This window comes from Bos indicus, chromosome 11 (assembly GCF_029378745.1).
Source record: "Bos indicus isolate NIAB-ARS_2022 breed Sahiwal x Tharparkar chromosome 11, NIAB-ARS_B.indTharparkar_mat_pri_1.0, whole genome shotgun sequence".
Lineage (NCBI taxonomy): Eukaryota > Metazoa > Chordata > Mammalia > Artiodactyla > Bovidae > Bos > Bos indicus.
This window is the reverse complement of record NC_091770.1, coordinates 77978726-78005936: the sequence shown is the minus strand read 5'-3', so window position 1 is coordinate 78005936 and position 27211 is coordinate 77978726. Positions and strand designations below refer to the sequence as shown.

Below are 27211 nucleotides of genomic sequence, written 5' to 3'. Positions count from 1 at the left end.
ACCGTCCTCCACAGGATGTTTCTCTTTACAGAGTTGTGACAACCTGGAGCCCTCTGTGGCCCCCCACCCGTGAGAGGCCTGTGGTCTGCTGGAAGAGGACACACCCACGTCCCACAACGGCTCCCCACCTCGGCCAATGTGACGGCTCACCTGCATCTCCAGCAGGCAGACGCAGGAACCTCAGCCCCTTGGAAAGGGAAATCTTTTCTGTCCTTGGCACTCCTCAAGGAGGGGCTCCAGCCTGAAGGTCTCAGAGATGTATTTGTTCACAGAGCACACGTGGTCCCAGGCACTGCCCACTCCCCGAGCTCAACCCCGCCAAGGAAGGGAAGAGCCCAGGGATATCTCTTCTCTCCAGCAGGTGGAGGCCAGGAACAAAGATGATGTCTCTTGTCATTTAAGAAACACTTTGTCATACAGAGTGAAGTAAGTCAATGAGAGAAAAATGTCATACTAATGCATACATATGGAATCTAGAAAAACGGTACAGATGAACCTATTTGCAGGGCAGGAATAGAGACGCAGATGGAGAGAACAGACATGTAGACCTTGTCGGGGGGGCAGCGGGGGATGAATTGGGATTGACATATATATATATAAACACTACCATGTATAAAATAGATAGCTAGTGGGACGCTGCTGTACTGCACAGGGAGCTCAGCTCGGTGCTCTGTGATGACCTGGAGGGGTGGGATGAGGGGGTGGGATGAGCCAAGAGGGAGGGGATATATGTATACATACAGCTGACTCACTTCCTTTTATAGCAGAAATACAACATTGTAAAGTAACTATACCCCAGACAATTAAAAAAAACAAAACAAAAATATTTTGCTTCTTACATCTTTTCCAAAGGACTATAAGTTCCTCGAGGGGACATTTGGGTGCTTGGGGCTGTGTGTGGGAGGTCTGTATGGCCTGGGGTCAGAAAACTGTGTCAGGTGGGGGAGTGGCCCCCTCCTTTATCAATATGAATCAGAAACGCTGAGACAGTTAGAAGGTCTCAGGCTGGGTGAAACGACGCAGAAATGGGGAATCGCAGAGCCCTGCACAGCACCACAGGGAAGAGAGTACAAGACAAACAAGTGTGCTGTCGTCCTTTGGGTACTGGTTAATAGAACGTCTACCAGACAGGGTGCTAAATACCATACGCAAGACCTCACCTGACCCCAGTAAAGACAAATAAAAACCCTTCCAAGGTCCTAAGGCTCATGCAAGTGCTTTCAAGGGTGAGGACAGTGGGGGAGGGGAGGTGAAGCCTCTTTCATTTATTAGGGACACCTAATAAATGAAAGACCCATGATTTGAAACACAGTCGTTGTCTTCATTTACTTCCTAGAAGAAATAATTCACTTTTTGGAAAAGAAGCAATAAGAGACAGATGCAGGAGGAGAGAGCATGTTTTTTTTCCTCCCAAATAATTATTTGTATACATTTCAAAATCATCTCAAACATACAGAAATGTTGCAAGAACGAAGAACGTTTTTTTCCTCTGAACTATTTGAGAGCTGACATAATGTCCTGTGGCTCCCAGGCATTTCAGTGTGTCTTCACTGAAAATAAGGACATTCTCCTACTTAGCCACAATAAAACCACTGACATCAGAACATTATCATTGATCTCTTACTCCCATTTAAAAACTTTAGATCCCATGCAATGAAGTTTCAAACTGCCCCAACAGTGTTTCTTTCTTTTTTTTTAATATAACATCTAATCCAGAATCAAGTGTTATATTAAGTTGTTGTGTTCCCTCAAGTCTGGAATTAAACTTAATATAATGTAGGATAAAGAAAAATCAAGCCTTTGGAGGTCACTGGCTCTTCAAAGGTTGACTGGAGGAGGCCTATGCTAAGTGGGCTGTTGCCTTGAGTGTCTGGCCACAAAAAGCCACAGGGGTAGCCTCTGGGGCTTCTCCCTCGTGGTCCAGAGCAGAATGGGGACAACCAGGCATGATTTCCAGTGTAGGTCTTTCACTCAGCACTAGATAACCCCAGAGGAGGTTATTAAACCTTTTGACAAGGACCATCACAGTGGCGCACTGGCATACACAGGCAGAGATGCTTCTGGAAAATGGATTTCACCCACTGCCTACGAACTTTAGTCTTTTGTTTATTTTATGTTATGATGATGTTTAATAATCAGTAATACAGCCAATCTTTATTGAGAAGATACTCTTTGTCAAGCACTGTGCTAAATGCTTTCATTTAATCATCCCATTCTTCCAACAATATGAGGTACGTATTATTATTAATCCTATCTTATGAATGAGGACACTGAGACATGGAGAAATTAGATGAAGCTGTCCAAAATCACACAGATGGTAAGGCCTCCAGAGTTCACATACCTTATCACCTCATATACATGCATGAACACTTTTGTTTAATTCCTAATGAAATAAAACGAGCTTCAATCTTCCAAAATCTGACCCTTCCCTCTCTAAAAGAAGCATCGAAAAAGTGGCTTTCAATTTAACTGAGAGTGTGCATGTGTGCTAAGTCGCTTCAGTCATGTCTGACTCTTTTCGACCCATGGACTATAGCCCGCCAGGCTACTCTGTCCACAGAATTCACCAGGCAAGTATACTGGAGTGGATTGCCTTTTCCTTAAGAGATGGAGACCCCCATCTCTTAAGTCTCCTGTGTTGGCAGATGGCTTCTTTACCACTAGTGCCACCTGGGAAGCCCTTAATTGAGAGGCTATGACCTGAGTCTACCTCAGGAGAATGTGAAGATTGTAATCCTCCTCCCCAACATACAGAGGTCAGGCCAGGCAAGACCATAAAGTGTGGGTAAACTATTTGTTTTGAAAATTCATTTGGTGCTTAGATGAGTAACAGAATTACAAGCCATTATCTTTTACTTTATCATTTTACTTATTATTTTTTAAGCTCTGGTAAACTTTGGTTTATCAGATATAATTTCATACATGTGGACTTCTGAAACATGAAGTAACACTGTAAAATAAGGCTAACAGAAACACTGGGCATGTTATTCTTGATTCTAGTAGCATAATTTACCTAGTTTTTGCTTAAGTGCTTCAGTATGTTATTGAGCATCTCCTGTATGCAAGGTACTTCAGAGCCCTGAGACCCAGCTCCTAACATTAGATTTCTAGAAGGCCTCTCCACACAGCTGCCAATAAGGACTTTATATATGCAGCCTTCTGCCAATGGCTTATACATCTACTGGCCCCTTTCTGGGGCTGAGAGCACTGTTTGCCTGGAGCTTGGCTCCTCCCCTCTGAGACGTCATTTGCTCTGATGTGGAAGCCAGGCCAAAGGATCATATCTCATTCGACATTCACCACTGGGTTGGCAGCATATCAGAGCTGAATCTTTCATCAGAGGGCTTTAGGTTTTGAGAAGAAGGACAACATCCCCTTGTCCTTATGAAATGATAACACCATGAGGGATTTCCTCCAGGAGAAAAAATGGAATGTTTCTATCTATCATCAACAATTACTGCGGTCAATGGGATTTACTGGCTAAGTAAATCCTAAGGTCCCAGGATTGAATCAATTTAGGGAAGGAAGCAATATTGTTAGCAAGCTCTAGGTCAGAGAACAAGCTTCTTCGTTATTGGAACTCAAGGTGTTTGGAGAGGGTGAATTCACATAATTTAATGGGTATTTGTTGTTGTTGTTGTTCATTAGTAAAACAATTTCTTTCCAACTAACTGGATAACTCATTTATGATGATCCTCTATTCAGCAATTTAAAGATGCCCTTTCAAAATTTAATTCCTAGAAGATTTTCAGAAGAAAAGAATCATTAATGTAGCTAACAGTCTATCCTCAAGGTCTTTATAGTACTTGGCTCATTGCTGGTCTGCAGTGGAGTTTGACTGAAAAAAATCACAGAATGGGCAGTTAGCTGTGGCAGGTACGAGCTTCATCGAGGGCAGCTCAGTGTCAGCCCATGCTGGCTCTGGAGAACGGAAGCCTGCAGGGAGCTCACAATCAGGACTTACTGGTTGGCTGTGGAGGAATGTATAGTCAGAATCCTTCAGTAACGCTTATTAGCTCTTAGTTGACCAGAGGAACGTCTGACGAGCTTTATTCGCTCATTACTGTGGGCACGTCTGGAAGTCACTCGCTCAGGGAAGGAGACAGGCAGTGCGTCGTCCCCTGCCACTGGCTCTGCTGGGGCTTGTGCACCGGCGGCCAGACAGAAGGCTGACCTGGTGGTCTGAGACACGCTGCAAGGTAGTAAGAGGCAGGGTGTGGAGGCTGTCCTGGTACCCAGTCGGATTTTGGTGATTTCAGCCAAGATCTGTGCAAAGTTAGTTGGGCTGACCTTCAGCTTCTGTTCTTAAGAGAGACGCGGGTCCACTGCCAAGCTCCACTGCTTGTCACTTCCTGGATGAGTGTATTCTTCTCATAATTTCATTTTTCACATGTCTGACTACGCACTTGACATTCACTGGTCTTTTACATTTTCTAGTAGTTCTTTCATAATTTTCTCTGGGGGAGGGGTGCTATTCTACATTGTAAATTAAAATAAAAAATTTAGATTTCCTTTTGTGCAATGATCCTGCCTATCAAAATTAAGTTGATGGTGCCACTGGGCATTTCGTGCACACGTGAAAGACTTTGTTTAGATTGTTGTGTTCCCTGAGTCTTGGGAATGTGTTGTTAACTCCAGGGAATATTGGTCAACTGTGTTTGTTGCAGTCTGTAGCATGGGGAGCTGGGAACTGACAGTTTTTTAAGCCAAGAGGGTCTCACTTTTTTCTCTTCTAACATCAAATATTAAAATTAGACAGTCGCCTAGGAAGTATGCTGCTTACCGCTAGGAGGCAGTCGCCTATGAAGTATGCTGCTTACCGCTAGGGGGCAGTATACCTACTGCCTCTATGTGCCAGCTGTCGGCACTCGCGCCTTGTGACAACGTCTACATTTTGGACAGATCATCCTTTAGCCAGTCGGCTACCATGTCGGCCATTTCCTGGAAAAAACTCATGACAAAAGCGTGAGGTATTTTTTTCTCACAGAGTCGAATATCTCCTTCTGGAAAATCTTTCTTCATGTCGTCATAGTACTCTTTTGGACACCAACTGTCTGTAGCACCGTAGTAAAATATAAGCTAGAAGACAAGACAAAAACACTTTATTAGAAAACACTTTCCCCTCCCAACATGGATCTGACACAAGCCACCTACGATGCTTTGAAAACAGCCCCTGCACCTGGCCCTGTACGCTAGTCCCAAAGCTTGCTGCAGAGAGCGGCTCTCTCAAGGCAGTGAGCCTTCATGGTTTATGGGAGTGAATCTTGGCATCTGATGTTAAGAAACTCATGTAGGGAGAGCCCTGTGACACATCACCCATGATCCACTAAAAGGACTCACCGGCAAAGTAGTGTACGTTGTGGTTGGGATGGACACTGGAAAGTGTGCCGAGAGGGGCAAGGAAGACTTACTGAGACATATGTGAACACCGAGTGACTTACAACCATTCATTACGCGTTAACAGTGTTCATACAGCCACATGCTAGGCACATGGGACATGTTTATTGAAGGTACACAAAGATGAGTAAGATGGACTCAGGTTTCTCAGTGCAGCAGATAACTGTGATCAGAACCCTGAGGGTGTCTATGACATTTCTACAAACAGGCTCCATCGAGCAGGGAGAGAATGCTGATTTGGGGGGAGGCATTACAACCACCTGTCAGGTGACAGCAAGCAGGTGGGATGGAGAGAGAGCTTCCTTTGAGGACGCATTCTTAGGATGCTTATTGATCTGCCCCAGCCTCTGATACACATACACACACACATCCATGTATGCACACATATGCATGTGTGCAGTTGCGGCCGACTCTTTGTGACCCCATGGACCATAGTCCACCAGGCTCCTCTGTCCATGGAATTTTCCAGAATACTACAGTGGGTTGCCATTTCCTTCTCCAACACATATGCATATACACATACATATGTGTATATATGTACACATATGTGCATATGTTTACAGGCATGTAATCATGTATACACACACATAAATATATATGTGTGTATGTGTGTGTGTATTCACATATACATTTATAAGTATATATATACACACATATATCTTTATCTTAACATCTAGCTCTAAGCTGCTGTTCTTCACCAAAAAACTATATTCTACTTCTGCATTTTTGGAAAAAAAAAAAAAAAAGGCAACAAAAGTGAAATCTTATTCAGAAAGGTACATACAGGTAATTTCTACACACACACACACACACACCCACACCCACCCACCCTAATTTTTTGGCCCCTCTGACATCTGTCATCACTGAAAAAAAAGAGTTATGCCTGCCTCTAGCTCTTAAGTGGCTAGTTACAGTCACTTATATTTCCACAACACACCAAATTTGCTCACTCATTCAAATGCTTAATCATTCATCTGTCAGGCAAATACTGATTGAGCATCTTCTCTGCACTAGGAACCTGGAAAACAGATAACGAAACGCAGTCTCTGGGTTAGGAAGGACTGGAGGCACCGCACACAAGGTGAGTGGCCCGGATGAGGGCATCTGGTGGGAACCAGTGGGCAGGAAAGGTTCCCCAGGGCACTGATGCCCAAGCTGAGTCTTCAACCTGGGGCGGGGAGGCACACTGTGCAGAGCATACCGAGCAGATAAAAAGTATGAAGGAGCACGGCACACGGAAACTGGAAGTGATTAGAAGTGGTTAGAACACGGTGGTGGGAGAGGAGGTGGAGAGAAACGAAGTCCTCAACAGCCTCTGAGCCCCACTAAGGAGGCTGCATCTTGTTCTGAAGTCCACAGGAGCTAACAAAAGACTTCACACAATGAAGTGACATGACTGAGTCTGTGTGGTAGGAAACTTACCTCTGGAGGGGATCCAGTAGAGGTGGGAGGAGGATACGGGAAATAAGTGTTAGTGCCCACTGGGTTAATTTTCTCCTCGGACCATTAAATCCAGTATCGGAATAAGGAGAGGTGAAGTCAATCTTATAAAAATACCAGCCTTTAGTATAGTAACATTATGACATAACCAACATTCAAAGAGATGGTTAATTAAAAAACACTTTAAAGGGGAGAATATTTAATGTAGTACTCCAGAGAGTCAATTACTAACAACTCAACCTTGAATTGTAGACTTATTCTGAATCACTTCATAGAGATTCTTCTGGCTGTCACCTGGGATTTAGTCTTGAAAGCTGCAAAGGATCTGTGGCTCATAGATTTCTCACTTAACTTATACTTCTTATTCTCTTATTTTTCTCACTATGACCATTTCTGGGCATGCCAAAGTACCAAAACCAGAATTCATTTTGCCAGGATTCTTAGCAGAGTATGAAGTTGCTTTTGTTTCCTAGAGAACAAGAGTTGCCAGGTTCTTTTTCCCTGGTGCTGGTCTCTTTGTGGCTCTAAAATGCTGCAACTTCACAACCAGTGGGTGATGATTCTGGCTGGCTGTGGACAAATAAGTTCCTCAAAATTTCTCAGCAGCCACCCTACCATAGCTTCCCCTTGAAATACTGTTGGGAGTACAAGCTGTCTGCAGGCATTAATGATCTACCAATACGGCCAATAACTTCAGGTTCTCTCTAAACCACTCCCTACTCTTAGCACCAAGAATGCTTTAAATTATATCCAGGAAACAGCATCTGGAACAGTCATTATGCACAGTTGTTCAGCACTTCCTCAGAGTATGAAACATACTGTGTTAAAAAATCTGGAAAATTCAGGCTTGGGTTCGTGGCCATCAGGGCTGTCTATTCCTCTGCTCCAGAGTGTTCTCTTCTCTCACCAAGAAGAGTACTTTGGGATTCCTAATGCCAATGCAGGCTATGGTGGTGAGGTTGTGTGAAAAACCCTAAACCAAAAGGGTTAGTGAGAAAGAAAGCAAGGCAAAAAAGATTGCTCCCAGTGAAGTCTCTGACAAGGAGGACAGCATCACAGTGGCACCTGCTATTTGCTTTCCACCTAACCAACTCTTCAAAGACTATTTCTGTGATGCATTTACTTTTCAGTGAGGCAATCATAACTTTAAATATCTCCACTGAGAAGTCCAGCACTGGGGAAACACCATCTCTTTCCTCATGCATGAAGGTGTCAGACAGTTGAGCAGGAATAATAAATACGGATTACAGGGACATACACCTACCATCAGGTATCAAGAGACAAGTCCTGGCCAAGTAGTTATGGAGCAAGCACTGTCCCAAGCATGTACTAGGAACCTCAACACAAAGTGATGTCAGTGTTGAAGACAGCGTTAACAATGAGGATCACAGATTCCTCATACGTTCATTTGATTTTATCTCTCAGTCCTCCATGACTATAATTATTTTGAGGGGGGCTGTATCTGGTTACATTTCTAAGTGAAAGTGGGACAAGGTGTTTTTGTTTTTTAAGTTCTTCTTCAGGCTATATTCAATGAAGGGTTCTGTAAGAAAATCTTGGCTTGTAAGTCAAACACATGGTCATTTCTAATGCCTTTACATATATTGGCTCAAGATACTTCCTGTTCCCTCTGGATTTTAAGTCACAGGCAATAGATCTGAACAGAGGACTCTGCACCTGTAGCCCTAAACAGGAAACTGGAAAAGTATGGGGTGTGTGAAGGTAGTACTGGGGGATGGGGAAGGACAGGTGAAGTAGAAAGAAAGAAATAACCAGACACCAAAGCATAGTGGTTAAGAGTGTATACCATTACTATTAATACACTGATATGTAAAAATGAATCGCAACAAGTAATGATGTCCTGAAGAAAACTGAGAATAATTTGCCAGGCTCTATGTTAAGTTTTGTGTTCACTGAGTTCTTACAATAATATTCTGAAGAAGGTATTTTAATCCTATTTTACAGAAAAGGAAATTTAGGCTTAGTGAGACAATGTGCTTAAGTTGAAACAATTAGTGAATATAACCCAATGAAAAATTCAGTTATAAATCCAGAGAGAGCATTACTAGTCAGAACCTTATATCACTGTTTACGATTAAGAATAAACAGAACAATGGTATGAAAACACAAACCTGAAGACTGAGAAATCTTAAACTGGTTATGAAAACTAACTGAATGTGATGGTTAAGTCTATGTAGTTCTTCTAGGGTGCTGCATGCCATGGGGGTGATTACCACTGTGAGAATACTGGAACTGTTAACTAAGAAATCTCAGGCTATCAGTAGGATGTTTAAATCAAACAATTACAAGAAAACACATTATTTCCTATAGTATTTCTCCTTGGCACTTGCTTTGATATTTCCTATAGTATTTCTCCTTGGCACTTGCTTTGATATGCATGGGAATTGTTCAAGAGTATACATTATTATCTCCCATCTTCATTATTAGAGATAGAAATTATTGTATTTCTAAATTGTTATGTTAAGTAATCATTTCTCTATTAAATAGAAAGTTTAATTTTCTCAATTCTAGATTCTGATTGTCTAGGACTGTGCTTTTGCTTTTCTCTGGGTACCTTCCACAATAAGGTGGAATTATGGTTACTATCATTTCTGAACTCACAGACATATTTTCTTTAACTCTTCTATTGCCCCTAAGGAGATATGTCCCTGCTAAAATGTCCCTGTGAATGTTGAAGCTTGCCCTCATATAGGAGCCACAGTTGTCTTTTCTCATCATGTATTTTTTTCTTTTCACTTTTTGCTGCTGAATCTGACAGATTCACAGCATTTCCACCCAAAATGACTCTAAATTTATATTCCACCTGGCACTGGCTAAGTGGTTGAAATTCAGAAGTAAGACAGCTCTGCCTTAGAGAAGCTCCAGAGTAGGGAAGAACGCAGGCAGGTACAAGCTGCCCTTGAACATAACAGGTAGAAAGAGGCACGAACAAAGCGCTGTAGGAGGAAAACCTGACTTCTGACCTGAGGGATGCAGCAAAGTTTTGTTTTAGTACACATGGAGTTAATGGCTTTTATGCATTACTACTAGAGGGATTATTGTAAGAACAGAAGACATACTAAAAACCACCTTATGACACAAGTTTATATATTTAACTAATAACTAACAAAAATCACTGTCAATGATATATCAACACTTAAGATATTAAACACAAAGAAAAGCCATACACACAAATCTCTGGTGATAAATATTATTCAGCTATAAATAAAGAAGGAAATCCTGCCATTTGTGACAATATGGATGCATCCTGAGAGTATTATGCTGAGTGAAATCAGACATAGAAAGACAAATATTGTATGATCTCACTTATATGTGGAGTCTGAAAAGGTTAGGAGGTGAAGGAAATGGGTGAAGGTTGTCAAAAGCTATAAACTTCCAGTTATAAGACAAACAAGTTGTGGGGATGTAATGTACAGCATGGTGACTACAGTTCACACTATACTGTATATTTGAAAGTCAGTAAGAGAGTAGACATTAAAAGTTCTCATCCCAAGAAAAAAATTGTAATTAAGGTAATGGATGTTAACGAAACCTGTGATAATCATTGTGCAATATATACATATATTACATCATTATGTTGTACACTTTAATACAATGTTATGTGTCAATTCTATCTCAATAAAATCAGGAAAAAAATCTATCCAAATTCTGTCTTTCTAAGCTGGACAAGAGCAACAGGCTCCTCTTTCTATCCTTCCCCCAAAGTCAGACACCTAAGCCTTGACCCTGCAACGGTAAAGGAAACCTATTTTGTAATACAAGCATCTCCTTTCAGTTACTTAAAAATCCCATCCCTCTTGGGAACAGAAGAATAACAATCACAAAACTTTAACTAATTCACTGTAGTCTTTCTGAGCAATCATTAAAAAATTTTTTTTAATTGGTGGAAAATTGCTTAAATATTGTGTTGGTTTCTGCCATACAAGAATGCAAAGCACTCATAATTATTTATATATATATACACATACCCCCTCTCTCTTGAGCCTCCCTCGCCTCCCCCCATCTCACCCCTCTAGGTCATCACAGAGTGCCAGGCTGGGCTCCCTGTGTTATACTGCAGCTTCCCACCAGCTATCTATTTCACATGTGATAGTGCATATATGTCAATGCTACTTTCTCAGTTCATCCCACCCTCACCTTTCCCTGCTGTGGCCATAAGTCTATTCTCTCCTAGGTTCATCAGTACCATTTTTTTAGATTCCATATATATGCATGAATAGACAATCCTTGTTTTCCTCTTCTGACTTATTTCACTGTATAAGAGGCTGAGCAACCGTTTTTAAGAACCTGAACAACTGCCGAAGAAAGGGAGAGAGTTTAGAAAATCCATTGTCCAATTTACCTTGTTTCCTTTCTTTCCTTCATCTAGAACTGGATCAATTATCATTCTTAAAAAAAAAAGAGAATTAAAATCCCTGAAGATTAAAAAATGTGGCCGAGGACAGAGGTGAACACACGATCCTTCAGGAGCACTGAGCCCTGCTCCCCCTGCAGGCACTGGAGGAGGTCCAAGCGGGTTATAGACTGGGCCACTCTCCAAGAAACTGGAAAAATCACGCATCGAAAGCCCTGCAAAGTGGGGCTCTCTCCTCTCTGCACAACTCAAGTGTAAAGGGCCAGAACCTGCTCGTTCCCAAGTGGAAGTCACTGGGGCATCGATATCTAGTTCCATCTCTTCCTTACGTGGGACTGGAGTGAGGAGCTGACCCAAGGCGTCTATCTTCCTCTGGTGAAGCAAAAGAGCTTGCGGCACCAGCAGCAAACTTATCTCCCTGTGTGTCTGTTTCTCCTTGGTCATACGCCTCAGGAAACCGGCAGATGAGAAGGGTCTTGCTTAACTAACGGAGAGGAGCGGCCGAGGCCAGCTTACCTGAACTCTCGGCGCCAGGGTACTGGAGGTTCTGGTGAGGATGAAGTAACGCTGTGTTCTCCTTCACTGCTGCTCCCATACAACACCTCCCTTAGCCATCTTATAGGAAGAAGTGGCCAGAATGGGACTGGCTATGTATTTAATATCACGAAAATCTTTCATTAAAGAATGAAAACATCTGAAGGGGTGGGTGAAAGTGTAAGTCGCTCAGTCATGTCTGACTCTGTGACCCCATGGACTATACACAGTCCATGGAATTTTCCAGGTCAGAATACTGGAGTGGGTAGCCTTTCCCTCCTCCAGGGCATCTTCCCAACCCAGGGATTGGACCCAGGTCTCCTGCATTGCAGGTGGATTCTTACCAGCTGAGCCACAAGGGAAGCCCAAGAATACTGTAGTGGGTAGCCTATCCCTTCTCCAGGGGACCTTCCCAACCCAGGAATTGAACCGGGGTCTCCTGCATTGCAGGAGGATTCCTTACCAACTGAGCTATCAGGGAAGCCCTGAAGAGGGTGGGTAGGGAGAGGAAAAGTTAGGCAAAGTCTTTTTAAAGTACTCAGAGGCATACCTAGGATATGACTAACTATAATAATAATAAACTTTTGTTCAATGCTTAGTATATGCTAGATACTCTTGCAAGGTATTTATATGAATTATATGTAGCATTACAGGTTTGAAACAACTGTATGAGAATAGATACTCTTATTAAACCATTTTATGATGCAAAAAAGGGGACACAGTGAAGTCCAATAACTTAACCAAGGTCACTTAAGTAAGCAAGCGGTGGAGGTGGAGCGTGAACCTCAGGCAGTGACTCTCAGGGCTCTGCTTCCGATACGCTCGTCCTCCTCTGGATCACGCTCCTCTAGAAAACTCCGCCAGAAAAGTCCAGGATGTGCTGACACAAAAGTGCTTCAGATGGAGGTCTCCAGGTCCAAATGACTGAGACCCAAACAGACTATCTATTTCCAGGATGATTATGGTATTCTGAACAGGTTTCAGATTGAACAGGCATAACTAACAGTTTCAGGCCGAGGCTGGCGGAAAGGCAGTCTTGGTTAGCGGGGTCCAGGGAGCGCGTCCTATGCTCAGCTAAGCGGGACGTGGGCGTGTCCGAAGGATTTGCATGCCCAGGTCTGTTCCCAAAGGCAACATGCGTCTCCGGGGTCGGGCGGGTTAAGCAGGAGGGGGCGTGTGTAGCAGAGGCGGGTCCCTGTTCCTGAGGACCCTCTGCCCCTTTCCCAACCACACCGTGGCCCCAGGCTGGCCCTCTGGAGGCAGGGGCAGTCCCATTTGCAGGCAGTCCTCCCACCGCTGCCCACCGTGGTCAGAAAGCAGCGTCTCGTGTGCTCTTGCTGGGAACGATTTCAGAGCCCTATTGACTGATAGTGATGCTCGAATTCCGTCTGGCAGTAGCACACACCAGCTGTTTCCATGAGCCTAGGCCAAGGATGGTCACGGCAGTTTAGAATTTCCCTCCTAAGTGAGTTTTAAATGAAAACTTCAAGTTTGTAAACCAAACACTAATTCACTTTTCTGTGAACGAGACATACATCCCCTTGTAGTTGAGAACAATGACAGAGCGAGGGAACGCTGACCTCCTGTTTGCCTCAGACGCCAGGTGCCTCATAATGCAGAGCATACCCTGGGGGCTCCCAGAAGGATTGGGACTGGGGTGGCGAAAATGTACAGTTGATGCTCTTGCTTTGGTTTACTCCATCCTGGCTCTCATTCCCTGCCCCCCTCCACTCCCGTCTTAGTCATTAGCTCCTCTCTTCCTCCCAGTTTTTTAGCTGTGTTCCCCAAGGATGAGCCTTTATATGTCTTTTCTCCTCATTCTACGTACTTCCTTGGGTTACTATTACCCATGCTCATGACTCCAAAAATATCCTTATCATTCCCAAAGTTCAGCCCAGATTCCTCTTCTAGGCTTCCTATCCACATATATCCAGCTACCTGCCAGACACATGTCCCCCGGATGTCCCACAGGTGTATCAAACAAAAGGACCGGAAGGAACTACTTTCTCAACCAGCTCCTGCAACTTGCTGGCACTTCTCCTCCCATATTCCCTATCTCGTTACAAAATCCAAATGCAGAAAAATAATCTTACTCCGTGTCCATGCTTTCATGAACTATGAGTGCTAAGTGTCTTTGATTCTACTTCCTGGATCTTTCCAAATTCTAACCCCCTCTTTACCCCTAACTCCCTTGCCTTAGTTCTTATAAAAGTCTTCTAAACAATTTTCCCACCTCAAATTTCATTCTTTTCCAACATTCTGATATGCATTTTCCCAAATAATTCCCCTCACTGGTTAATGTAGCCACATTCCTTGGGCTAACTGATATGAACCGGTACCTCTGAACTAACTGTTTGTTCACAGATGGTGTATGTTCTGATGGGTCAGTGGTTAAGGGATATGGTTGTCAAACCTCTTGAACATCACCTTGATTATTACCCTCCTTCTTAAACCCTTCAACTCCCCAACAACTCAAAATAGTCTCTTTAGTGTAGCACATCATGGCTTCCTATTTTCAGGCCAGTGCCCAAGCCAGAGTTAACACCACGTTGCCTAACCTTCTCCAGGGCCTCAAAGCAAAGCTTCTTCACCTGAGGTCCACAGGTCCACACACATTCATGGTTAGATGCAGTGGCAGTTGTAGGGAGAGGGTAATGTGAACTTGGATAGGAAAAAGAATGCATCCTTTTTTGCTAACCTCTAACCATGATTTCAGAAGGATTAGAAATATCTATTGTTTGTCATCTATAAAATTACTTAAATCTTCAAATTACAGTACCCTGGTTGTAGCTAAACTAAATGTTTTTATGCACATCAGTACAAATTTACAACAGTAATTCTGACTGATGGCATATCTCATTTATTTTGTTAGAAAAGATGCACATAAAATACATCACAAATATGCTTTTAATGTATTTGGATAGTGATACTTCAATATAACTTTTTGTGGTAAAAAATATACTTCATGTACTTAAAAAAATATTATTCTGAGGAGTCTATCCATGACACAGTCAGAGAGATCCGTGGCACAAACAAGGCTTAGAATCTATACTCTCACAGCTTTACTGTCCATCCATCTAGTCTACATTAACTGATTGTTCACCAAACATGATGCACTGTGCTAGGCCACATGGACACCGAGATGAGAAAAACCTCCAAGGAGTGTGGGGGTGGGAACATAAAAATCCCATGTAAGAAATTTGATGTTATAACTCTACATATGGAGCCAGGGGCACTGAGGGGAGGGACTTCTAAGCAAAACTTGGGGCTGGGGAAGGCCTCTTAAAGATGACAGTGGAGCCAAGTCCTAAAGGGCAGGTAGAGTTTAGTCAGGTGAGGAAAGAACACAACCTATGATGCCACAGGCCCTGCTCCACTCTTTTGGAGACAACTGAGTCTGATATCTTTGCTTCAGGAAAAGGAAACAATCGTATGTAGTGCTGAAGGCTGCTGACTCTGGGTGGAAAGTGTCCAGACCTTGTAAAGTAGGAAGACAGTCAGCTCTGGAGACTTTCAGAGTTAAAAAGGCCCATTAGCTTCAAGAAGATTAAAAAGTTCTCTTCATATGGAAATGCAGTGGTAAAAAGTTTGAATTTAGATCCAAAGCCTGCTGATTATGGCAGTGTTCTAGAGGAGAAAGAATCCAAAGGCCATCCATATGAGGCAGTAGAGTGACTGTTTTTAGAGGACTGTGGCTTCCTGCCTGGATGGCACAAAGATACATTTTCCAGAACCGTTTTAAAATTGAATAACAGATAAATTGAATGATTTTTGCAACAAAATGTGTGGCTCAAAACATCCTCACAATGTACAGTCCTTAACAGGAAAGACGTTTCTGAATGCTTATGTTTGGGCTGAGATGGGACAGAGTATCTGTACAATTACCTAAAACAGGGATATGGGGACTTCCCTGGTGGTTCAGCACTTAGGAATCCACCTTGCAATGCAGGGGATGCAGGTTTGATGCTTGGTCAGGTAACTAAGATCCCACATGCCATGGAGCAACTAAAGCCCATATGCCATAACTAACAGAGTCTACATGTTGCAATGAAGGATCCTGCCAAGTGTTGCAACTAAGATCTGATGCAGCCAAATAAATAAATAAACATTAAAAAAAATAAAATAGGGATATGTCTAGTCTTGGGAACTGATTTGGAAGGCGTGGGGAAATGCCCACTATTTTGCTAGAACCGTGTGCCCTTTTGTTTCTTTACTTTCTCAAGTAGACTGGGACATATGTTGATTCAACTTTTTACCAATATTAAATTACAGCATGTTTCCTTTTTTTTTTCATTACAGAAACAAAAAATTGCAATAAACTTCCTGTCTTTTTATACCTTGTTTCACTTAGCAATTGGAACTGTATTATTCTGGGGGAGAATTCAAATGTGGCTAGGAGCGAGGGTAGTCAATTAACTGCGGGTAGTTTTGCATCATTAAACTAAACGTGCCTTGCTTTCCCAAGTTTCATGAATACATTCAATGCTATCTTAAAAACAAAATAAAACCATTCCCTCTAGCTGGAAAGGTTTAGCCCTGTGACTGTGTGTTAACATTAACCTTGAAATGCCTGCCATCTACCATATACCTCCATATTTCTCCCACAAAAGTTTCTGCAAAGTACAGTCCCAACACCGTTAACCATGAGCTGCCCTCTATCTGGGAATGATTACACTTGCATATGGATTTAACTTGGGACAGGAATAAGTTAGCACCTTCCTTTGACCTCTCTCTGAGCACAACATACAAACAGAATCCAGGCATGATGAGTACTTCGCAGCAGCTGGCTTCCACAGGTGGTAAGACAGAATATGACACATGATGGGTCTAGTCACTCAGCAAGTGTCAAATGAGCATCTGCCAATCTTCTTAACTGGGAATTGAGCTGTTTTTATCAACTTCCAGCCTTGCGAACTTAAATGAGGCTTTGAAACACATTTACTTGTAATTTAACTAAAAAATAAAATACTGTTTTTCTTGCATTTTCACAGACATCAGGGACTGGAAACAGTTGCAAGCCCTGGAAAGTGGGTCCCTATGAGGCCCCAACCTCCCCACTCAGCTAGTGAGGGTATTCTCTGTGTTCAAAATTTCAATCTCCAGCCAACTGCTATTTTAGAAATATGATGACCACTGTGGTCATAAGACAAACAGACTGGCACTTTCAAAAGTCCTTTCTGGGTGAAGCTATGATAGATCAATATTCTAAAAATATTTTTTAAGAACATACACATTTCTTGCTTTGAGATAACTTTATTGTGAGGTTATAGAAATATGAATTAACTGTAGGCAAGTTTAAGTCAAATGTCTCAAAGATTCTAAACACAGCAGGGTATCTAAGATTTTACTTGCAGATTGTAGGTTCCTGGGCCCTGTAAGAGTTGGTCACTCAGTGGGGCTCATTTCATTGCATCCAGCAGATGTCACAGTTCAGCACTGACTACAAAGTTCTATATTAGCACAGTCCAACAGAAATACAAAGGCACGCAGGTAATTACCAAAAAAACTCATTAACTATATTAAAAAAAAATGTTTAGTGTATTTTCTAATAACTACATTTTTAAAAGTATCATATAAAGGAATGGATGAAATTACTTTTAATAATATATTGGATTAGCCAAAATGTTCATTTGGCTTTTTCTGTGACATCACATGGAAAAATCTGAACAAAATTTTTGGCCAATCCAATATATTATTTAACCCTATGTATCTAAAATATTACCATTTTCAACATGTAATTAATACATAAATGTTAATGAAATATTTTACTTTTTTTTTTTGGTACTAAGTTTCTAAAATCCAATGTGTATTTTATACTTATGGCACAGGTCAATTCAGAGGAGCCACGAATAAACCCCATGTGGCTAGTGGCTACCATGTTAGATGGCACAACTCTATCCTATTCAGAATGGACAGACAGGTAAACGCTGCCATGGGAGTACCAGGGCCACCTAAATTCTAGGGTGCTTGACACATCCTAAACCATGGCCCCTCACAGTTTCAGAAACTGGTACTTCCAAATACGCTTGTATTAAGGTTTTATCACTTACAGCAGCAACTTAAAAGTGCTAACTATTTCAATCGTTCCCTTTCTGCACCTGCTTGTATAGAAAACTGGTCTTGATGTCAGAACTGGGCATTCCTACACTAGTGCATTGGAGAATAAGAAAGACGGGCTCACCGAGTCATCAGATCACAGGAATGTCAGTTCTTTTCCAATGTTTCACTTATATTTTAAAATAACTTTTTTTTCCCATAAATATTATTGTGAGTCTTTTCAGTACAGAGCTCTAGAGAAAAGTATTAATTCTAAAAATAAACCCAACAAAAACAGGTGGTAAAACATATTTAAGTAACTATGCAGTCAGCTTTACTTACTTTCTATGCAACTTTCAAGGACTACATTAACGTTAACTAGAACATGATCTGAAATTTACAAACTCTTGAGGTCTTATAAATTCTAACCAACTCTAGCCTTTCATCCACAGTAAGTACTGCCGCACTAAAGTGATTACCTTAGGTAAATGTTCTTTGATGGTTTCGTCATCTCTCTTCACTACCTCCCTCATTTCTTGGCTCCCAAGGTAGGCAGCGTTAACTACATTAAAAAAAAAAAAAGACAAACATTTAGAATATATAGAACAAACACAAATGTCAAAGTAATTGTAGTCAATTCCTGTTTCACCCTTTTCTTTTGGCAAGTGCTATGTGATGGAAGATATCAGTGAGGCCAAGAGAGGCGTGAGTCAGTGACATGCACTGACTCTGGAAACAAGGGCATGCCCTATGTAAGGCTCTCTCTTACCTTCACCTGGCTTTCTCAGCAGCAACATTTAGCTGTATGATGGCCTAATGTCAGATATCACAGCAGATGTGTATCACTGTACCTGATCAAGGTATTTTTATGACTTAAGGATTAGAACCACACATTTTAACAGCTAAATCATGCATACCAGGGAAACCACACACAGTTGCAAACATTAAAACATCTTGGTAACCTTTTTTTAGAAAGGACACAACTATAAAGAATGTCTGTTTTAAAATAGGTTTAAATGATCTTGAAGAGTTAGTTGTTAATGAAGGTCAGTCCTATTATACCTATTATATGCAAAATAGGTAGAGTGACTCCCATTTTCAAGATGACAAATATCTGGAAAAGAGGAAGAAAGCCAACGGTAATCCAAATTTGTGGGCTTCCCTGGTAGCTCAGTGGTAAAGACTTTCTGGTACTGCTACACAATTTTTCATTTGATTCTCTGTGCCTTGAATTCCACTTTGGTTGGTGTTATTACTGTTAGTTTGCTTTCTTTTTGGCATCATCCTCTTATTTGTCTTTTATTTTTACTCTTTTGTCATTTTAAGTACGCCTCTTGAAATCATAAATGGATCTTTTTAAAAACACAGTTTAAAGTCTCTCTCTCTTAAATATAGGACTTAACATACTTGTGTATATTGATATAAAAGATAGTTGGTCTGACTCCAGTCAGTAGGCAGAATAAAGTAATAATAAAGTTCACAGCAGAAATTAATCAAATTGAGACCAGAAAAACAAGTGAGAAACTAAATGAAACTAAAAACAAGTTCAATAAAACTGATAAATCTCTACAGCTAGACTGTTCAGAAAAAAAATGTGAGAATACATAAAACATTACCTATATCAGGAATGAGAAATGATAACCCTTCAGATACTACAGACATCAAAAGGATCAGTTCAGTTCAGTCGCTCAGTTATGTCCAACTCTTTGCAACCCCATGGACCACAGCACGCCAGGCCTCCCTGTCCATCACTAACTCCCAGAGTTGGTGATGCCATCCAACCATTTCATCCTCTGTCATCCCGTTCTCCTCCTGCCCTCAATCTTTCCCAGCATCAGGGTCTTTTCAATGAGTCAGCTCTTCGCAGCAGATGGCTGAAGTTTTGGAGTTTCAGCTTCAACATTAGTCCTTTCAATGAACACTGAGGACTATTCTCCTTTAGGATTGACTGGTTGGATCTCCTTGCAGTCCAAGGGACTCTCAAGAGTCTTCACCAATACCACAGTTCAAAAGCATCAATTCTGCACTCAGCTATCTTTATAGTCCAACTCTCACATCCAAATATGACTACTGGAAAAACCATAGCCTTGACTAGATGGACCTTTGCTGGCAAAGTAATGATAATTAGGGTAATTTTGTGGACTTTGCCATGAAATTTAAAAACTCAGATGAAACAGTCTGTACACAGACACAAATTTGAAGTTCACTTGACAACAGACAGGGGCTTCCCTGATGGCTCAGCAGTTAAGAATCTACCTGCAATGCGGGAGATATGGGTTCGATCCCTGGATTGGCAAGATCCCTTGGAGGAGAAAATGGCAACCCACTCCAGTATTCTTGCCTGGAAAAAAAATCCCATGGACAGAGGAGCCTGGCTGGCTACAGTCCATGGGGTTGCAAAGAGTCAGACACGACTGAGCGACTAAGCATTCATGACAATAGGTAACCTCAATAGTTCTCCTATCTATTAAAGAAATTAAATTTGTAACTTAAAAGCCTCTCCACAAAGAAAACTCCAGGGCAAGATGAGTTCATTGGTCCATTCTACAAGACATTCAAAGAAGAAATAATATTGATTCTAAATAAATTCTTCCAGAAATGACTACACATATATGGTTATTTAATTCTTGACAAAGGTGGCATTTCAGAACAGCAGAAAACAGGTGGTCTCTGGTAGGCAGAATTCTCCGATGACATAAACAATCCTTGCCCTTTTATAATCAATCCCCTCTGAGTGTGGGTGAAACCTGTGAGTAAGATGACATATTGCTCCCATGACTAGGTTATGTTATAAAGTGGAGATGACTTTAAGGGAGATTATCCCAGTGGGCCTGACCTAATCACACGAGTCCTTCAAAATCTGAGTTCCCTCTGGCTAGCAGCAGAAGAGAAAGTCGCAGATTCAAAGTCCTAAGAGGACAAAACTCACTGCTGTTGGTTTGAAGATGGAGCCCATGTGAGAAGGATATGAAACTAACCTCAAGGAGCTGAGAGGGACCCCTTGCTGACAACCAGCAAGAAGACAGGGACTACAATCAAAATGCCAAGTGAACTAGATTCTGCTGACAACCTGAATGAGCTCAGGAGTGGACTTGGGATATGCAGGGGGCATAAAAGAGGCTTGTGATATCCAGGCAATGGTGATTCTTGAGCTGGGTGGAAGTTACATGCGAGTTTACTTTCTGATCATTCATGGAGGTAAACATTTTTATGTTTCAGGCACTTTTTTCTGCAGTGTTATCCTTGAATTAGTGAAATGTATAAAAATTCAAAAAACGTGTAAGGAATCTTATATTTCTAAAAAGCAAAATTTTCATTGGGGGATGTACTTCACCTTTATTCTCATTTTTGTTTTTCCAGGTAATTTCCCATCTATGTACACTTTTTCATTGTTTGCTTTTAGAAAGTAGAATACAAGTTTCCTTTCCAGTAACTGCTCCAAGGAAGCCATCCTTTTCTTCCCTCAGAAATGCTCGTAACACAACACAGTGGTCAGAAACAATAATACCAGATAGAAGTGTAATTTCCTAAGGGGAAAACACATTTCTCCTGGCAATGACTGTCGACAGCATTCCTGGAAACCCAGCAGAAATCAGAGTTTCAAGCACCACAGTGAAGGAAATATCTAGTAGTAGCAGTAATGGAAACAAAACATGAAGGGAAGAGAATGATTTAGAGGAATGTACTTACTTACTTTCATTTCATAACAAATCTAAATACAGGTGTAAAAAACCCTCACTGAGTCTAATGTTCTATTTTATTTGCTACCATCATCTTCTGAAACCTTCTTAGTGTTTAAATATTACTACAGGACTTCAACTCACAGTGGAGTGGCGAAGGAATGAAATGAAGGCAGGCTAAAACCGGAAGACCAATAGGACATTCGTGTCACAGGCTAAACGCTATCACTAAATTCTCCAAGTAAACACGATCTACAACAGAAGGCTGCCTTCTGTTTAATTAACCTAATCACCTACCTTAATGCCATTTTGTCCATCTGGAAAATTCCCAAGTCATCTTCAAGTCCGAATTCATTTGTCTTCTCCCTTATTTACCTAGGTAGAACTAGTTTCTCCCTTTCTCGGTACTATTTCTGCCCTGCATCTGTGTTCATATCAGTCTTAACTGTGATATATTAAAATTCCTCACACTGATTTACTCTACCATGCTATGTAAATATAAATGTAAATAGAAATATAATGTTAGGGTGATTTTATATATATATATATCTCAACAGCTATATTTCATTTATTCTCTCCAGTGATTATCCAGGTCCTTGGTTCATGGCAAGTGTCAGTAAGGGCTGTTAAATAAAATAAATGAGTAGGGACTGAGCTGGTGTTTTTCTTTTTAGGGGAAGGTTTGGGGGGAGGGTCAGGAGGAAAAACCTACTGCCATCCTTGAGGGAGAGCAAGAGCTGATGTCACAAGAGAGTCTAGACACTGACATGGGGAAGCCAAGTTGGCAGGTATTTGTTGATCTGATTTGTAAACAGATACTCTTATCAATGTAACAGAGTTCATCAAAGTAAAACACACAACTCAAGGCATATGATTTTTAAAAAATAATACAACTTTTTAGAGGGGTAGATAATTTAAATACACACACACACACACACACATAAACTTCTATAGAAAAAAATAATAAAACCTTCACTGAGTCATTTAATTCTAAAGCAGAGGTGATATTCTAATACCATATCTAATTACCTTTTGCCTAAATCCTAATACTGACCACACACACACAAAATTTTTTTCCTTCTCTGCTGAATTTAAGGCTAAACTTCCATGAATAATTAAAGCTGAAGTTGGCTTTTAATGGATTTTCCTAAGTTACACACAAAAATGAGAGACTAGGTAACATGTGAGTCTGGTTTTGTCTTATTCAAAATATTATTCTGGGATTAAGTCAAAAATATTCTGAGAAGAAATTTGTGATTCTTTAGTGAAGCTTATGTGTCAGCAGTTCATTGAATAGTTTTCAGTTCATATAACTGTACATGCTTTTAAAAGTTACTTCCATATTGATTAAGGAAAGGAAAGATTACAAAAGTCTCTTACAAGAACGCATGCAACAAAGGTAATGAAATCCACCAGGAATGCCCTTTGTCTGCACTATGTTTTTCTAATTAGGTAAATGAAAGGAATTAAGACATCAATTTGGTCTAACTAACAAAAAGACTCTAGAATATTTTTAAATGTTAATTATCTTGACCTGTGATACTGCTAAGCTAAAATATATTTGCTTTTAGCTTTGATCAGAAAATCCAATTTAGCTGTCTCAGTGAGAAGTCTATTTCTCATGAAACAGAAGAACATCTATTATAAAGAAAATACATAGTAGCAACTATTACAGAATTAAAGGAAAAAAAAAACCATGAATTTTCTTTAAAAGTAATATGCAAGACAATCTAGTTACATAAATTGAATTGATGAACACATGGTGAAGTTTATGAAGCACACTAACTGAATTAGGGCTACTCTATCTTGAATGCTGGATAGGAAAGGAGGTTTTACTCAGTCTGGTAAAAAGGGCTAATACAGACTCTCAGCCTATAAGAACTGCCATTTTTGCCAAAAGGACAACAGCATTTGAAATATCTGAATAGTTTTGTTCCTTGAACTTTTCAGACCTTACTACCACAAAAAAATATGTGTATAAACTAAAGGATACAGAAAATCTGTTTCTATCCAGATAGGTCAGGATTTATTATCCACCACTTGGACTGGCAAACTTCCTCCGTTTGTTTCCGTAAGATTTCTACTGAAGCACAGACATTACATAATGTGCAAACACTGCAAGCCCTCCTTTTAGGGGGTAAACTGGTCAGACTGGTATACTGGAGGTCATTGTCTGGATGATAGTCAAACCACAGAGAAGTAGGTCTGGAGGAGGGAGGTCTGCAGAGTACAGATTTCACCACTGTGAATGATCTCAGATCTGGTATTCCTTTCCCCCAGTGAGCCCTCTCTTTGTGTAAAATGAAAATCATGTCATCAACTCAAGTGGTTGGTTGAAATATTGATTAGCCTTCACCATTCATGGGATAGAAGCTCAGGAGGAATACACTAATCATCTTCAAGGGTCAGGGACTTAAGAGTATCAGCCTCCCTCAGCTGGGACCTTCTTCCATTTGTCCTAAGCAAGGTAACAGGAATCACTAGTGGGATGGCTAGGGCAAGTCTGGGTAAAGGTACATTTTATGGTAGCCATTGCGAGAAGAGGCAAGGGTGAATTGGTATCCAAAGTGGAGAGGTAAAAAGATGCTGGCTAAGATGATGGAGACGCTTGGTTAAGGATTAGCCTACTGTCATGAGTAGAAGATTAAACCTTCTTATAGAGAATAAACCAAGAACACAAAGCAGAAAGAACACAAAGAACAAGAACACAAGAATAAAACAAGAACACAAAGCAGGTAATTCTTGCCTTCTTTCTCTTTACCCAAAGTTATTATAGATGGGGTGAGTAATGAGGGAAAAAAAGAGACTACTAAAGTATTGGTTACTTGGATGTTAGAAAGCCAGATCTATCAATAGAAGGACGAGAACAGAAAATCAGAGAAGGAAAGGATGTCAGAAATACAAGGGCTGTGCTCCAAAAGTTTGTTTGCAAGTTGGTTGTTTGGAACAGAGATGAAGCAACGTGGCTGAGTGTTTAGTCTGGTTTACAGTCTATTTTGCACATCTTGTAACTGTACTATGGGAAAGAAATTCCACAGTTCCTCCAAGCAACAATGCAGATGGAAGGCTCTGGTTGCCTTGAGTCATGGAGGGGAACGTGTCCTATGCCCAAACTGTCTTGCTCCTTGATGCCTGCATTCAGGGCTCCCAAAGACTCAGGAGTCGTCAATCACTGCAGCTGAAAGGAAGATTCCTTTCTCTTGAGCACAACTTATGGAGCCTACATCTTCAAGAGGGTATTTATAATTCTGTGAAGTGTTCTATGTGTGTGCATGTCTAGCAGCTCAATTGTGTCAGTCATGTCCAACTTGTTGCAACCTCATGGACTGTAGCCCACCAGACTCCCCTGCCCATGGGATTTCCCAGGCAAGAATAATGGAGTGAGTTGTCATTTTCTATAAATTAAATCCTGTTGGTTGATACAGTTGCTGAATTCACCTATATCCTTGCTAACTTTCTGTCCTATCATTCTACTGATTGTTGAGAGGGATATTTACGTATCCAGCTATAACTGTCCATTATCCTTTCAGTTGTATCAGTTTTTGCTTCATATATTTTGCAGCACACTTGGTTTGTACATACATATATTAGAATTACTATGACTCCTTAGTAGATTAACTCTTTCACTATTATCATTATGTAATATCCCTCTCTGTTCCTGGTAATTTTCTTTGCTCTGAAGTCTACTTTATCTGATAGTAATATAATCATTCCTGGTCCATTTTGATTAATATTTGCATGATATATCTTTTCCCATTCTGTTATTTTCAACCTACCTATATGATTATGCTTTAACTACATTTTCTGAAGATTGCATATACTCAGGTTATGTTTTTAAATTCATGTTGTCAATCTTTATCTTTTAATTGGTATATTTTGACCATTTGCTTTAATGTAACTATTGGTAATGTTAGAGCTTGTTTGCCATTTTATTATTTGTTTTCTGATAGCTATCTGTTTTCTATTTTTCTATGTTCTTTCTCTGGCCTGTCTATGTGTTACTGAATGTTTTAGAATTCTATTTTGATTTACTTATAGTGTTTTTGTTTTTTTTAAAATATGTCTCCTTATGTAGATTTTAAAGTGGTAATTCTAGGTATTTCACTGAGGGTGTATGACTTACACCCTCAATGCCATTTTCACTTACTAGGCTATTTCTTTCTCTTCTATGAGGGAAAAATAAGGGGCTGGACCAGCAGGTCCTCTTCAGTCTTTGGTGATTTTTATGACTGTTCCAAGCCTGGCTTCCCTTCTCCCTATCTTATCTTCTTCCTCTCCCTTGCTAAGCCTATAATAAACAATAGGTGTTTGTAGAACATTGTGGGGGGAAGTCCATAAATACAGCAAATAGGCTGAACTTTGTATTTGTGATGACTGCTTCTTGCTATTTAGGAAAACACGTCCTGCATAATCTGTGGCTGTATAACTATAAAGGCAGGGGTGTGACTTGTTTCTGAACTCACTATGCACGTGAAATTGTGGGAATCAATGTAAGTGAGCACCATAAACTTTAGACAGTAGTCCTGCTTTTATGCTTGACTGGAGCAAAGAGACAGCAGCAGCAGCTACAGTAAAGGAAGCCTGACACAGTGGCATACTGCTGGGATTTGAACACTACCCACTAGTTGTGTGACTTCAGGCAAACTGTAACTTCTCTGAACCTCAGTATCTTCATCTGTAAAATGGGGACAGGAATACCCGAACTTCATTAGTTCTTCTGAGGACTACAGGTAAAAGCTTAGAACAGTGCTATTTGCTGCTGCAACTGCTGCTATACCATTTATTGGAGGCTTATTATAAATAAAATACTAGATAGGCACTTTGCATAAATTATCACATTTAATCCTGTAATAATCTTTTGAGGTACAGGATATTAATATCTCCATTTTATAGACTATGGAGGTAGCATAATTTTATTATTAAAATCATTTGTAAATATAGTATAAATTAGTACTAACTAAAAGATAAATTACATTTAAAAATATCATTTGAAGCCAAAAAGTAAAGTACCAAAAACATTCCCTGGCATATTCAGAAACTATAATTACTAAAGCCTCCAATGTTATACTACCATGACTACTATTTATTACTTTTTAAAATTTCTCCAAAAACTTCTAAAGAGCAAAGCAAAATCATAGTTTATTCACTCTATGAGGATATTAGGCCTGGTTTCCTTGTGCTGATTTTTGCAGTTTATACACTGAGCTTAACAGGGAACACCGTGGATTCCTGTAAGGGACTCCATATATAGTAGATAGAGAAAAATTCTTTCTCATTGTCCTGCAGCTAGAGTAGAGAATCAGAAGGATAAGGTTTAAAATTAAAGCCTGATGAGGCTTCTCTGTCATTTAGAATATCCCTCACTATTTTCATTTTGTTTCAAGTTTTAAACTTTTGGGAGAAAAATATAACAAATAATTCCTTGTTTGAGACTCACCCACTGTCTGAGGTTATTCTCTTAACACTTTCTGATATAAGAATAAACATATACATTTTAAAATGTGCTTACCAAGGCAGAATGGTTCCAACATATTCATACACAAAAATTCCCTTGGTATGTCCATCATTTGAAGGACCATTCTGATCGCCAAGAACTTGATTTTCTCAGGCCATGGTTTAAGCAGTAAGTAGCAAGGAACATAGAGAGCATATCGAAGCCAGCACAAAAGAGGTGTGGCAAACCTGCCTTTGGGTGACTCAGACATTCGCTCAATTGTTGGAAACAGCAGAATGGAGCGAATTACCTATA

The 27211-nt window shown here is 40.5% G+C and overlaps 1 protein-coding gene across 4 annotated transcripts in view; it reads right to left on the bottom strand.

Moving 5' to 3' along the window:
* Positions 1-1381: 1381 nt before the first annotated feature.
* Positions 1382-27211, bottom strand: part of LDAH (lipid droplet associated hydrolase) — an 88616-nt gene continuing 62786 nt past the window's right edge. For 3 of the 4 annotated variants that reach the window (XM_019970642.2, XM_019970643.2, XM_019970644.2), the window contains exons 5-7: positions 26972-27206; positions 18262-18344; positions 1382-5079 (exon numbers count right to left, since the gene is read on the bottom strand). In XM_019970642.2, the coding sequence (XP_019826201.2) occupies positions 4888-5079; positions 18262-18344; positions 26972-27206 (510 nt within the window). In that variant the 3' untranslated portion in view covers positions 1382-4887. The remainder of the gene's footprint in view (positions 5080-18261; positions 18345-26971; positions 27207-27211) is intronic. The other variant, XR_002181790.2, reaches the window with a different exon arrangement.